This window comes from Lygodium microphyllum, chromosome 19 (genome assembly GCF_053477565.2).
Source record: "Lygodium microphyllum isolate KBCC chromosome 19, Lygodium_microphyllum_v1.1.10, whole genome shotgun sequence".
Lineage (NCBI taxonomy): Eukaryota > Viridiplantae > Streptophyta > Polypodiopsida > Schizaeales > Lygodiaceae > Lygodium > Lygodium microphyllum.
Window position 1 is genome coordinate 3992250 of NC_141153.1, and position 15682 is coordinate 4007931.

At 41.3% G+C, this 15682-nt stretch overlaps 1 protein-coding gene across 3 annotated transcripts in view; it reads left to right on the plus strand.

Moving 5' to 3' along the window:
- The window catches only part of EMB2771 (E3 ubiquitin ligase), a 185362-nt gene that overhangs the window by 44818 nt on the left and 124862 nt on the right, over positions 1-15682 (plus strand). For all 3 annotated transcript variants that reach the window (XM_087700997.1, XM_087700995.1, XM_087700996.1), the window contains 6 exons: positions 4460-4925; positions 5025-5327; positions 5578-5670; positions 9567-9659; positions 9878-9937; positions 11279-11377. In XM_087700997.1, coding sequence (XP_087557123.1) covers positions 4460-4925; positions 5025-5327; positions 5578-5670; positions 9567-9659; positions 9878-9937; positions 11279-11377 — 1114 coding nt within the window. The remainder of the gene's footprint in view (positions 1-4459; positions 4926-5024; positions 5328-5577; positions 5671-9566; positions 9660-9877; positions 9938-11278; positions 11378-15682) is intronic.

Consider the following 15682-nt stretch of genomic DNA (forward strand, 5'->3'; position numbering starts at 1 on the left):
TGTTGTGCAATGACTGAGTGCTAGTTCTTGGTGGGCCTCCAATCATCACCTCAAAACTTGTTTGCCAAGGTTACTCATAAGTTTCCCCTCTTTGAAAGATTATTTCAAAACTATATCGTATCTTATTGCGCAACAGATTAATTTAAGTATCTTATTTGGTGGGAGTGGGGGGGGGATGCTTTTGTTGGGAAAGAGATTACGGTGAGGGGGGTTGGAGCTCGTGAAACAGAATGTGGCATTGCCAATTGGGGATGTAAAGAAGGATGCAAAGAAATACACAAACAAAGATGATAAACTCAAAGTGTATGATAGTAACACAAGCGAGCACAATAGAACTCAAAGGCGAAGAGAACTTAGAGTGAATGAAAATGAATGAATGAAAAGTCAATACTAGATGCAAATACAATGAGACTCAAATCTCTATGTCTCGGATGGACCAGGGAAGAGATGAGTTGGAAGAGGACTCTCTGACAACTCTAGGAGTGTGCATACATCAAACAGATCCCAAAATGCAGCAGGCTGTCTCCGAAAGTGATCAGCAGCAGTAAATGTAGATCAGAGTGTCGAACCTGTCTGGATCAGGCTGATTGGTGCAGAAGGCAGTATGGTGGACTGTTGGTTGATGACAACACAGTGCAGCTGACCCAGAAACGCAGGGAGCTGTAGGCTGCAAACATAGCACCAGGCTGACACAGCAGTAGGTAATGCACTTTGGACAGGCTGGGTGGCAGTTGCACAAGGCTGAAACATTAGTCAATGGGTGCACGGTGGCTGTCCAAGAACCTACCATGGCTACAAGGGTGATGGTTATCTTTCCTTAGGTCTCCAAAGGGCCACCTCGGAGAGGCCAAAGGCATGGGATGAAGGGTGCCCATCGGCTGCCTAATGGCCTATCAGGACCTACAAAGGCGATGTTAAACCGCTTTGAACTTCCTTTTTTTTGTTTTGTTAAAAAAATAAATAAATCAGTGCCCATGGAAAAAACGGATGGTTGACCTGACATCACAAAACAGATAGTACTCTCCTAGCCACCTGCAAGGGTGTCACTCATGCAGGATCTGTAGAAGTCTGTGCCACATGCAGCCATAATACTCTACTATGGAGACTGCCATATGAGATGCCACAGATTTGGTGGATCCAAGGTTGACCACTTTGGCAAAAAGTAAAAGGATATCATGAGATGCAAGAAGTTTTCATCCTTGGATGGGCAACTGAAAACACAGGTTTTTCCCTCATCCAAAGCATTCCATTCACAAAAGCATAATGCCACTGCAAGATTTATACTATGGGTAATGCAAAGTATCATGCGCAAGTAGGATGCTTATGCAACAGTGCCACTTGGACAATATTGTGATCGGGGATTTGTTCCTTGGCCCAACTGCCCTTTTACAAGTATGACAATCAAGGCATATATGGATAATGATACAAAGTACATAAGTAGCATCAAGGCCTGATCATGTTATCTCGTCACTTTTCCACATTGTCCAATTTGTGCTTATTGCTGTTTCGGGCCTGACCACTTAACCTAGGCACACCTAGGATGGTGCTAGAGGTGGTGGTGGTGATCTCTTGGTCTTGAGCCTGCACCAAGTCAGTGCCCGACATTAGAAGCTTTTTACAGTGATGTAAGTAAGGTCATCTTGGTTCAGGTTGTCCATTTTGTGGCCAGTGTTCTTTTGGGCTGAGCCTGCACTGGGTTGGTGAAGGACATTAGAAGCTTTGTACACTTATGTAGTTAAGGTAATTTTGGTTCAGTTTGTACATTTTGTGGTCAGCGTCCTTTGGGCTGATCATACTTTTGTGCCACTTTATCCATGTACTTATATTAGGGTAGCCTGTAAGTTGGTTGTCTCGTCTTACCCAGTCGCACCTTCTCCTATCTTCAGTCGTCAGTTCTGAGTGCATTCACTACAGTCACTCACACTGTCACAATTGTATAAGCCTTTGTCATCAGTTTATGTTTTTGTCATTGCCATCATATTTGCTCTTTAATTTTCTGTATTCTGTTTGCTAGCAAGTGCTTCCATTCTTATTTTGAAACTCCACCTCCCTGGGGCCCTGTGCATGGGTGGTCAGGCACAAAAGAAAAAAACAAAAACACAAAAGGAAAAGGAAACAAAAAAGACCATTAGTGCTTATGGGATACTCGCTATAGGTGGAGTTACCAGGAAGGACATGGCTGTATCTTCTGGCTTCCTCAAGAGAGCTTATGCTCCTGGCAAAGAAGAATATCCACACAGCTTGCAAGAGCTGGACAGTGGAGGGGAACTCCAGCCTAAGTGTCATCTTCTGAATCTGCTGAGTGGTCTCTCTGCAGTTTCCAAAAAGAAAGGCCAATACTTTTCAACTGATGTTGAACAACCTCCTGCTCAACATGGTTTAAGATGGGGAAGTAGGTGACCTGGAGGTTTCACAATGATGCTTAGGTGCAGGTTTGACACAAAAGTAGCATGTTGTGTATTATCTCCCTTCTTCTTTATCCAAGTTGTTCAAGTATCATGAACTGTTAACGTAGAGCCATGCATTCCAAATGCAGTTTGTTCTTAGTGGCCTTAGGCTAGGAGCTTGACCTTGAAAGAACCTCCTCTTGGCTTGGATTAGTACCTTCTTTTGGAGGTCATCTAGGCCACTAATTAGGCATTTTGTCCAAAAACACATGCCGCATGTGGTGACATTCTTTCTCCAGTATTTGTCTTAGAGCTAACTTTTAGGTTTTCTTCATGGTGTCTACTTTTTTTCTAAAGGCTCCTTCCTGAATCCTTACCCAAGCCAAGACAACATCAGTCTCTTACATGGGATTTTCTTGCGATACATCCCGCTGGCCACTTATTCTCTCTCAAATCATGAATGTGGAGCCATGCACTCCACTTGAAGGTTATCCATAGTGGCTTCTCTGAGAGAACTCCGTCTCGGCTTGGATTAGTTCCTTCTTTTTCGGGTCGTCTAGGTTAATACTAGGTATTATGTCTATGGGCTAGACACTCGTGCAACATGTGGTGTAACAGGAGCAGAAAGATTCAATGGCACATTGGCGAACAAAGGCAAAATATTTCACAGCTAATGTAAATGCAAGGTATTGGCAAAAACATAATGTTCCAAAGCTTGAATCCAATAATCTCCTAGCATAATGCTCAAGTGGTTTGGCTGAGCATAATGCCAACCAAATAAATATCCTATCACAAAGTTCATGGCTATTCAAACTTGAGCATCTTGGAAAAAGTCAATCAAGTGAAATAGACTAGGAAATTCTTATATGATAAATCCTACTATTATTGAGCGACTTTATGAACATAACATGCTTTTTAAAAAGCATTAGACTCTCATATCGACACATATCCATCCTAATTATCAAGTTTCCATAGACCATTGGGTCCCTCTGCAGTTTCCAAAAGCAAGACCAATACTCTTCAACTTATGTTGGACAGCTGAACAGCCTCCTGCTCAACATGGTTCAAGATGGGGAAGCAGGTGGCTTGGTGGTTTCACAATGATGCTTAGGTGTAGGTTGGATGCGAAGGTAGCACATTGTGTATCATCTCCCTTCTTCTTTATCCATGTTGTTGAGTGTCATGAACCGTTGATGTAGGCACGTGCTCCACGTGAAGTTTATTCTTACTAGCCTTAAGCTAGGAGCTTGGCCTTATAAGAACCTCCCCTTGGCTTGGATTAGTGCCTCTTTTGGAGGTCATCTAGGCTACTAATTAGGCAATTTGTCCATGGACTTGTGCTCCATGTCGGGACATTCTTTCTTCAATTTTTGTCTCAGAGTTAAAGTAACTTTAAGGTTTTCTTCATGCTGTGTCTACTTTCTTCATAGAGGTTTCCTTACCCAAGCAGAAACAACACTGATCAGTCATTCTCTCTCAAACCATCACAAGTTTACTGCATTGCTTTTCTCATTCTGGTGGTTATAAGTGCTTATGGCCAATTTGCATTTATATGTCTGAAATGGTGTAAAATTAATTTGGTGAGATGAAGCTCACATTCAAAAGGTTACCTTGAAATACCTTGCTAAACAGAGATCAGAAAAGCCATGTTGGGGGAGAATCTTTAGGTGATTGGATGCTAGATTGAGTTAGTATAGTATGATGTTAGACAGGGAAATTTACTGCCGTTCCTAATGAAGCTAATGAAACTTTCGAATTTCAAAATGGCTTGCTAGCTAATCAGTGTTGATCTAATCCATATTCAAATTGTTAAAGAATGTTAAAAAATAGTAATGTACTCGAGTCTATGAGAACATTTGTATAAATATTAAAGCTATTCTCTAGTGCGATATTGACCTTGTTGAGAGAATTGGACGATAAAATGCACTTTATGCAAAATCAATTCAACAGTTCATAAAACAAATAGCGTAATGGATGTGAGCATGATATAATGGCAAGGATTGGATTAGCATAGAATAGAATGAATACTTATTTTAAAGTGGTGGGCAACTTATTTGGCTAACAACATGCAGGGATTTGGAACCACTTTCCTTTTTGCTTGGGAACATTGCAGCTGCATTATGCCAGTGGAATTATGTAGATTATTATGCCCGTGATTTTCCAGACTTATTTGAGCTTTTTCAAGCTTCATTACAACCACCCAGAGTTGATCTGAAGACACCTTTCAACATATTTCAGTATCTTGAAGGATGCTTACAGGGCAAGAATAATTCCAGCCATAATAATCACTTGTCGTCATTGTACTTAGTGGAAGGGGTTATCTGTGTAGAGTTTTCAAGGAAAGTAGCTGCCTTCTATGAGTTGCTTTCCCACAGAGAGCCAGTTACTGGGATGCTTCCCTCTGGTGTGCATGTTTGCATTGCAAGTGGAAGTTCTCAAACATCAGAGCATAAACTAGTTTTGGCAATGGTTGGTGAAGGTTTTGGCTTACCAGACCTTGATCGTTTACCAGTGGGAGTTGCTCTTCCTCTACGACATGTAAGTAGATTTTGTTGTTTACTCTCACTTGTTGCATATGGTTTATTACAGCTCAAGTTTACTCATATAATGGAGTGTATCTCCTTTGCTGCCTTTCAGGCTTTGAACAGCTGCAGGGAAGCTCCGCCTTCTGACTGGCCTGAGTCTGCATTTTCTCTTGTTGGTCGGGAAGACTTAGCTTTTATGAAGTCTCAAGGGACAAAAGGCATAAATGCATTTGTAGGAACAGCTCCTTACATGCTACACTTGCGACCTGTACCTGTCCTTTCATCTCCAAATGATTGTTCTGAGGGCGTCGGTGTAGAATCTGTTTCATCAGATGAAGGGGCTAATGATGGTATGGGACATATGTTCAATGCAACAAATCAACTTCGTTTTGGCCGTGATCTCAGGATGAATGAGGTAGCTAGCCTTTATAGAGCTCCTTGCACTTTGCATTTCACATCAGGGGGATTTCATCCAAGGGGGATTTTCTTGGGGGAAAAAAATTTCAGTATTAAGAGTAGGTTTTCTGCTAGGATGGGGGAACAATTTTCTATCCCCTTTATGTGATCCTTTATACAAAGTATTGACATGTAATTTTGAGTTTGCAATTACTGAAAATTCTTTTGGATGTTAAGGCTATTGTGTTTACTTATTTCCTGGTTGCCAGGTTAGACGCCTTTTATGCTCTTCAAGGCCTGTTGCTGTACGCATGGTAAACCCTCCAGATGTTAGTGATCCTGATATTGTCGCACAACAACAGGTAATTGCTAGCAAGGGCTTGGCATTTTGTGCTGTTGTATTTTTTTTCCCACAAGGGCAGGTCCCTTGGGTGGTACTCCAAGGAAGGGCTCAGGACTGTACAAACTCATGCATATGATGCACCAACAATAGAAACTGCAAACTGACATTTCATTAGCCTTGTATATATGCCTATTCACTTCTAGGGCACCCTTAGTCTTGTAAATCTTTTCTATTGACACCTATCCAGTTGGAGTTGTACTTTGTCAAGCCTTTTTTTCTCCAAGCTATGTATGTGCATTACTACAACCCTAAATGCAACAACAATAAAATTTTTGAATTGAATATGTTTCGACCTCTATTTGCATGTTTATCAGTAGAACACATGCTATTTTGTCCTTTTGTGAAGAATTTGCAACAATAGTGAATTTTGCAAGTAAGAGCCCTTGCAGTCCCCTCCTTATTGTGCACCATAGCACAGGTTGGTTTTGTGTATAACTACCTATATATAGGCAACTTTTGCATTAAGTACAGTTAATGGCCATGACTCGCAACAATGATACTCCGTATATTGGTTGTTGAGCGCAAGTTGCATGGAAGCAATGATCTGTTATGGGCTTATATGGTGCATCATGTATTGGTTGTAAAGGGGCTTTGGAATATGATTCATGGAATTGAAAGACATCCTAGTGGTGTTTCAGAAGCTACAAGTGTCGTAGAAACAATATAAATAGGTGTTGTCGAAGATGTTGTAGGTTCCAATTTTGCTCTAGTTAATACTAGAGCACCACCACAACCTACTCTTGAGCAAATTTGTTGGGATGGCAGAGATGCATAGACTCATGCTTTAATTGCATTTTCTATTAAACATATCACTATCCCACATTCACTTATATAAGACAACTAAGGATGCTTGGGATATACTTGCACGTTTGTATCAAGGAAGAGATGAGGCTTGTGTTGCTTACAAGCATAGGTAGTTAGAGAACATGCGGATAAAGATGACACAATGGATACTTTTTGTATAAAGTTAAAAAATCTGAAGGAGCCATTGATTGTTGCAAATGAGATTTTGCTAGACAATTCTCTTGTGTAGACTATTCTCAATGGTTCTCTTTATTCTTATTTAAGTTTTGCATCTACTCTTTATTTGATGGTGTAAGCAATCTGAACGCTTCGTCATTTGATGAGTTGGTTTGTGCTTTGTTTCAAGAAGAAGAATCTCAAAAAAACAGGTCCACTATGCGTATTGTAGATTAGGCTTTTTTGCCTAGTGAGAAAAGTAAAGGAAAAGCTACATTTTCAACTAGTGAGCAGAAATTTGCAGATGCAGTGCAAATAAAGGAGGCTCATACTGATGAGAAGAAAAAAGAAAGAATTTTGTAAAATAGGTATTATAAGTTAAAAGATCATGTCATTAAGGAGCATTCTAAACTTGCTACAAAAGAGATTGCTTATCATTTGCAATACCTTGGAAATTTGTACATTTGCCTTGTTGATCTTCTAGGGTCTCAAGGTTGTTGAAGTTACCTTTGGCAATCCAGGAGTCCACCTTAGGTGAAAAAGTGACCACCTCTCTCTAGAAAGGAGGTAATGGTTTGACCTCTTTCAATGCATAGACGTTGAGGATTCCAATGCATGAACCCCTAATGTCTAACTTGATACACAAGGCTGAACCGGTGAACATTGATCCCATGATCTCTGACACATGGCAAAAAAGTCAAGCCAATCAAAGTGCAAACTCTTCCACTTTGCTAATGGTGCTGATGGAGTACTTGTAGTAGGTGAATGAGTCTCTTGGAAGCACTTTCCCCACTCTATTGGGTTGAGAGGTGGAGGGCGTGTGCCATTGAAGTTACATAATGTCAATGTGTCCAACAAGGGCTAGTTATAGCTCTTGTTGGACAATGAACTTAGATTGACCTAGACTCCATTGGAGTAAAGGCTATTCACATTCCATGATGCTAGATGTGTGCTAATGGGGGAAATCTAGGGCTTGTAGAATAAATTCTTGTTTGGTGTCATCCTAGATGAGGAAGAGGAAAAGCTAGGTGATATGTAGTGATGCTTGTGAGATGGTTTAGAAGGGAAGCTCCACTCCACATACTAGCTTGTGGGTGTAGTAGGGAAGTGACGTTTGCCCATTGAGGCGTGGAGTGTGCCTCTATCAATGAAGTTGTTAGGTGTGCTTCTCACAACATGTACTATGGTCCATGGAGGTGCTTGGCGAGCAGCCACTTAGTCATGTCCAATGGAAGGGACCTTTGCTCTGTGGTGCACAAAGGAATGCTGAGGTTAGGAAATTCTACTATAGAGTCGAGTGACTGTCTATCATGCATCTCGGCCATTGCTTTTAAAGCAACTAATTCAATTCCTCCTATTGATTGTCATGCTTTGTCATGGATGACCTCCAACACCTTTGCCTCAAATCACTCACTATTGTGAGCAGTCCCTAGGACCTGCAACTCACATGTACAACCAAGGCCCGCAATGGTAGCGATGCAGGAAGAGCTGGGTGCGACAGGAAGATGTCTGGGTTGTCGATGAGGAGCATCTTACTGGAACGAAGGGTCTACTTGGCTACCGTTGAGGAGAGGCCATTGGGGTATGGAACTTGTCACCTCCTAGAGAGGGTGGCTGGGAGTGGGAACTATAGGAGGGGGGTTAGTGGGGGTGGCATTAGGGGGAAATGTGGGTGGGGGATTTGGGAAGTGAAAAGGTAGTCTAGTTTGTTGTGAGGCTGGCTGTGGTGAGGTGGGAGGGGTCCTTGGGGGAAGGGGTTGGTGGAAATGGAGGAAGGGGAGGGTGAGTTTTTTTGTTTTTCTGGGGAGGGGGGGATGATGATGATGCTCGCATTGAGGGGAGAGCTGTCTCTGCGGGGTGCTCTGCTGACAGGCATTGGCCCCGCTTGAAGTGTCCGTTCTCTTTCGGGGATGCTAGGGGGACTGCCTAGCTCCTACCTTATAGGGCGTGATTCCATTTGAGGTCTTCTGCCGAGTTGGCTTATGCTTGAATTGTGTGCACTCCAAGGTTTGATGTCCAAAAGGAAGTCATCTGAAACACTACTTCAGATGCACTGTCTTTGGGATTGGCACAGGGCCCAGGATTTTGGAGGAGAGCATTCAGATTGGTAGTCGATAGCACTTATATGCAGAGATGACAGTGTCTTGAGGAGCAAAAATGTGAGTCATGGATAGAGAGCCGGCTCATGGATATCACGACTTTCTGGGAAGCATAGGCTACCCGGTTTGAGATCGTCAAGTGAGTGCCATCTCCAGCCCAGTCTTCTCTGAGGCAGAGTGGGCATCTGGTCACTATCACAGATGGGTGCTTATTGGCAGCATCATTGTTTTGTAGATCTGGACAGTGACATGCATTTAGGCACTAGAGAAGCAGCATATTTTGGCAGCCAGGACCCTCAATCATATATTGACAGAGATCTTTCACATGCTTAGAGGTAAGTGGAAGAGAGCGTGCATTCCCTTTCATTTTTATTTTTGCTCTCATTTTTAGAGCGGCTTTATATTTAATATTTTTACGTTGGTGGTGACTATCAAAATGTGAGAAAACAATATTAATAGGTACGCCAAAAAAAGAAATAGGTAAAAGGTACCCTGGGAAGAACGAGCTAGTAGCTCTTTAATTTTTGGCTGGTCCTTGAGCTTTCTTCTTGGGCTGGCTTAATCTCTCCTAATGGAGGGGCTTACCAGATGGAAGTACTATGTAATGAATCTTTCGGTTTGATTTCTCTGCTACATGTACATTTTCTCCTTTTTGTCACACACCACTGCTTCTCCCTCCTATCTCCATTTTATGTAGTTGATGCAATGCTTTTGTTCTCTGCTATATGCAATGCATATGCATGTTGATCTGTTCTTAAAAGTAGGTAATATTATTGAACAATGCATACACTATCAGGCGCAACTCTGGCAGCTGGCACAGCGAACTACCTCATTGTCCTTTGGTCGTGGGGCCTTTACGCTTGGGACCATGCAAAACCTTTTGACAGAGGTATTTTTGTAATCAAAAGCTATGCACGAATGCATTCATCTTGACAAATCCTTGCTCTGTCTTTGCTCTTACTGGACAGGAGTTGCGATTCTGGACTGATTTTCATGCATATCTCCGTACATTTGTCATTTTCTACATCTATGCATGTAATATTTTGGTTATTCGGGATGCTCTTTGTCCTTCTTTCAATCAGAAGTTATATTGCTGATGTTTGCCAGGTATTACCCATTCCAAAACTTGTCTTGGCTGGCCGACTTCCTTCACAGCATGATGCAACAGTAAGGGACACTGCTATCTGCACTTTTAACATCTCCTTACAAACTTCTTGTAAAAAGCCTAAGTTCTAAAATGTTCTCTTTAATACAAGTGTTGTGCAATTTTTTTATTAGTTCATTTGCTTAAGAAGATTCTTCTGTCAATACTAGGTTGCTATGCGTGCTGTGCTTGTATGTGGCAGCATTTGGAAATATGTTTGAATGCTTAGGAATGGGCTCGTTTGAATAAGCAAAAACAGTGTTGGTGAAGTTTAAATCACGTCGTTTCATACTGGAAAGCAGCTGATTAGGTGAACTTATACACACATTGCATGCTGGTCCCTTTTAAAAAGGGGAATTCAACAATAGTTTGAGAAATCAAAACCCAAAGTCATAACTTCTTTGTATACATATTGCTTGAAAATCTGCTACCCCCTTTAATTGTAGTGTTTTTGGTAAACTACAAGGTTATTTTGAGAAGTTTTTCAAAAGATCACTTGTCCATAAGTATCTGTATATGTGTGCAAGCTGAATTTTTGTTCAAGTATGATCTTCTTAATGCTATTGTATGTATTTATATATCTTATGTTATGTAGAGAGCCATTGGTTTAGAGATCTTGGTTTTGTCATCTCAAGGCTGCTTGAGAAAGATGATCTTGTAGCTCAGTTGCTTTTTTGGCTATAGCATTTTGTGTTATAATGTAATCACTATTTGAGTTGAAAGTAGCAGTGTTACAGATGTATTGTCAAGAAGTTTTGAAAGTCCAGGAAGTGGGAGCAATCTGTATGTCTTAAAAAAGCAGGCATAGGGTTGTAGTGCTCCCCTATTATCTTTTATTGCTTGCTTCAAAAGAAGACTGTCTTTCAAATCTGGTCCAAGTGTTCTTTTGTGACTTTGTTCACCCATTCATATTCAAAGCTGATCCCTCATTAACTAGGGTTCATGAATATGGAGAATTAATAAATAGCTTTCAAAATTACTATTCTTCTTTTGAATAAGCATCCTATGCTATTGTCTATCCTCATTATCTAGGATTCATGAATATTCAAAGCTGATCCTTCATTATGTAGGGTGCACGAATATGGACGCTTAATAAATAGCTGTCGATATATTTCCTAAATGTACTCTTGCAAAATCACCATGCTCATTTTGAATAATCTTCCTGTGCTATTGTCTATCCTCAAGAAGTTCATGAGGAATGACTTATAATTGTTACAATTTGGACGGAATTCAGTGACATGACCACTGATCCTGTGAACTCACTTATCTGGTTTTGCACACAGTGGTTGAAAATTTTGAAACGAATATTTGCAATCAACTTTTTCTATTTAGTGAATTGAGAAATTAACTTTTACTGCGTGCAGGTGAATTTGGATCCTAGCACAGGGAACATTTCAGAACTGACATCATGGCCAGAGTTCCACAATGGTGTTGCTGCTGGTCTGAGACTTGCTCCCAACCAGGTGCAAACATCTTCTAATCTGTGCCACTCCATCTCTGGATTTCCATCTATTTCTGTCTTCCTTCCCTTCCTTTCTTGTCCTGTCAGTTTCCTTCACAAACTATGTAGGGATTTGACCTTGCATACTTTCTGCTTAAGGTTTTTCATTTTCTGTTTAGTCAGGGTTCAGAAATGCCGGACTTCTTACAATTCCTTACTGTCTTGTGCACAACCAAAAAACCCTTTACTTTGCAAGGGTGCAAGAGCATGTTAAAGGAGACCATGTTTTGCTTTTTTATATTGCTAACATTTTGTTCAAATGTCGGAGTATTTGCAAATCCTCCATTCTTCCTTGTTTGCAAGTTTTGCTTTGTAGTGACAACATAAAAACTCTATACTTTGCAAGGGTTCAAAAGCATGTTGAAGGAGACCATGTTTTGCTTTTTCTATATTGCTAACATTTTGTTCAAATGCCAGAGTATTTGCAATTCCTCCATTCTTCCTTGCTAGCACGTTTTGCTTTGTAGTATCTGGGCATGCAGGATTACAAACCTAGATTAGCAACAGAAAGTGTAACACTCCTTTAAACCACATGGGCCCTCATAGCCTGATGGAATGATCTGTTTTTGCAAGAAGCTGTTGGCTTGTGCATGTGTTATACATCTATCAAGGTTGTAAGAAGTTGGTGTAGGTCGTTCACAGAGCTGATCAAGATTTGAAGGGGAGGCTAAATAAGTATCTTATTGCAGAAGTAAGGATCAGAAGAGACCAAAGCCTCAACTCAACAATTTGGATCCTGTGTACACTAAGGAGGTCCCCAAAGGGTGAAGCATAAAATCTCCTGCCATTAGGTGTAACAACTGAGAGATCAAAAGAGAGTGTTCAATCTTGATTGCTTGTGTTAGAATGTAAGATATGCCACTATGATTCCTGACTTCAATGTTGCCCTGGGCGAGCCCTACTTCAATACATGCGAGGCAATATCCAGCCAAGGGTATATAAAGCTTGCAAGAGAACATTTGTAAAGCTGCCACATGACAGTTCATATCCAATAAAGTTGCCCCATTCATGCACTTAGGTGAAGTGACATGCTGTTAGGGGATGCAACATGGCTAGGATGATTCCCCTATTTTTTCCATTGTCAAAACTAAGGTTGCACCAAGTCGTCTGAAGTCTTTTGTGACCTGCAAAGTGATACAAGATCATGTCGATTATTAATGTCTTGCCCAATTTGAGGTGCACATGCAAGTCCAACCTTTTTTGTTTTGAAGAAAACAAATTCTGCTAATCTTACTTGGGAGGAAAAACCCCCTTGAGGTAAAATACATGGAGTACAAATAAAGACATGTAAAGAGTAGCTACATACATCATAAATGGTTGAATTAACAACTAACTTGGTTGGTTATAGTGCTAGACCATATGAGGAGCAAGGTGAAAAGAGGTGGCGGAATGTGCTGTCCGCATGAAACCATCCTCCCCCTCATCCAGTGAGAACTACCCTACCGCCTTTCCGATCTCTCATGGAGATTATGGATGATATTTGTCCAAATCCTAGGAGTCTTTGCAATGGAAACATCACAAAGGTCGAAAGGATGGCTACACTTAACATTTGAGACGAACCATGCGATGATACTCGCAATTAGCTCCAACTTTGATGGTACCCTCAAGAACACTATGGCTGAGAGTAATTTGCGGTGGGGATCTTTCTCAATTGTTGGCCAATGACAAAAAAAGACGATTTCCTTACAAATGCTTATATCCACATGCTGAGCTTGTGTTGTGAACCAAGCTAGTGGCCCCAAGTCCCTACCATAGTCTTTATCATGCTATGAAAGACCATCATGAGGGCTCTTCTTCACACCTCTTGAGTGTTGGGACACATATGTTACAAGCCCAATCATCCATGAAAACTTATTGATATTGGAAAAGACCCTAGGTCTTGTTATCTTGTCTCTCCTAGAGTATGGAAGCTTGTGGATCTGCTAAACTTTGTTGTGAACTATAAATCTTGTCCTCTGATCTAGAATATAAACTTGCTCGATGTGGTTTTCTCTCCTTCCCTAATGATCTATTTGTGTTTGAGTCTTATATCTTGCAATGCCTTTACCATGTGAAAGTGCCCACCTACTACCCTATGGTGAACTTGGGGTAGATTAATCAAGGGTTGTTCAAAATCGTCTCTTGTGCTTTTCATGTGGGGCATAAATGGTCAACAAAACAATAAGTCCATCGTTGACCCTCATAGGGACCCACATGGCTCTTCTTGGAACAAGGGTGCCCGGTCTTGTACTAATTGAGTGCATTGCTTTGCAACATAGACATAAACTCTTGCATGGACCTTCGTATCTCCCACATTTGCTGTCCAATAAGTGTAGCTTTACCTTGGCAGAAGCTTCTACAACATCATAATATGCTCTTTGCTGAGAGCTAGTTCTCTTCTACCATGAGAATTGATACTCCCACTAGTGCTTTGTGTAGGTCTTCTCTCATGAGGCTTCGGCCTTGTGAAAAATTGTCCATCAAAGTCTCATACATTCATGAGAGAATCCTCATGGTAGCCATGTTGAGTTATTGGGATTGATGTGGCTCTATAAGCCACACCTGTTTGTGTCGTCTCCTAGAGTACACCCTATCAAAATGCCTATTTGCTAGTGTCATTGCCTCAAACAAAAGAGCAGGGTTGCCATGTGCGAACGGTATGATATGGTATGGTATGATAAAATACAGTACTAATTGTTACCTTAGGATTTTGTAAGGTACGGTATGATATTAGTACGGAAAACAAAAACAAATACTTGATTATTTTGAATTACAGATTATAGAATACATGTTTACAGCTAAAATAGCAATGTCACTTGATAAATACATGAGGGTAACAAGGCAAAACCTCATGTGCAACATACGCAATGCGCTACTAGAAGATAGATGGGAGTGTATATGTAATACATCATACATCATACAACAAAGCAAAGTGTAGTGTGGATGGACAAAGAGGCTCTTCATTCTTGAGAGAGAGAGAGAGAGAGAGAGAGAGAGAGAGAGAGAGAGTGAGAGAGAGAGAGAGCTATATTAATGTCTACGAAAGGCCAAGTTGGCCTATGAGACCAAAACATTACATACAAAATGTTTGGGAAACTTTCAAGGTCCTAGTAAAGCTACCATCTAATGCTATGATGAACTAATTGAGTAGGTACAAAATGGTATACAGGCTGGGTACAATTCATGTGTGTTCCAAGTATGGTGTGGAAGTGCTCATGGAGCTTGGTCATCCTAAAATGTCATGCATGGGTCTAACATCGAGAGGCTGAATCGGCGGGGGTAGGGCCCTTTGGTGGTGGCGTAGTATCCCTTGTATCCTCGACATGTGTCTCCTGGGGGGGTGGGGGCCGGTTGGGTGTGGGCGTTGGGCTTTGCTTCTCTTAAAGGCCAGGATGGCCTGAGACCATAACCAATACAACTGGTATCATCATCTCTCACTAGAGAAGAAAAACAAAATTATGTATAGATCTACATGATAATCTGAAACAGGAAATGAAAATAAGGAAAGAGTATAGAGTATCTGCCTCTTAGTCTATGAAATCCACCAAAACTCTACCAGTTATCTCCGACTAAGTCAGCATGGTAATCTTCGTTTATAGCGAGTAATCGTGGTGTGAATGTGTCGCATATGAGCATGCCTATGTTGTCGAGCAGGTATTTTAGGGTGTCGTACTTTGGATAACATTGTAGCTCTGTCTACTGTGATGCTACTTGATGATGTCCCTCGATGGCGCCTGTTGGTAGGAGGTGTAGTGTCCAAGGTGGCAGTAGCCGGGGTTTTCAAGCCGGGGTTTAGCTATATTGAAAAAGTCTGTAACTACTCTCTAGAGGGGTGGACGTGACTGGGATTGGCTCTGATCTCCTAACAATGCTACTTTGCGCCGTTGGAGCTCCAATAAGAAAAGACCCAAGCATCTTTGGTACTCATAGTTCATCACCCATCTCAATGGTCCAAAGCCCTCCTTAAAGAGATAATTGTAGCGGCCTCGGATATCATAGTATACAATACACTACAAATGTAGTGTCCCTCCATCTCTGGCTCCCATCCAAAGTAGCTATATCCTCTCATTTTCTCTAACATGACTCCATCGGCCTGTCTCAATCATTAGCTAATCTGATGAGGTGCGGATCTGTCCAATAGCAACTCAAAGCCCATGAGAGAGTTGAGCATCTAGATATCTCGGCCTCACTATGAGACCATCATGTGAAAGCTGCAGGAAGTGACACTGATATTGTGCCATCTTCATGCCTAATGGGAAAGGGGGCTTGGACCAAGTCCTCTTTGTCT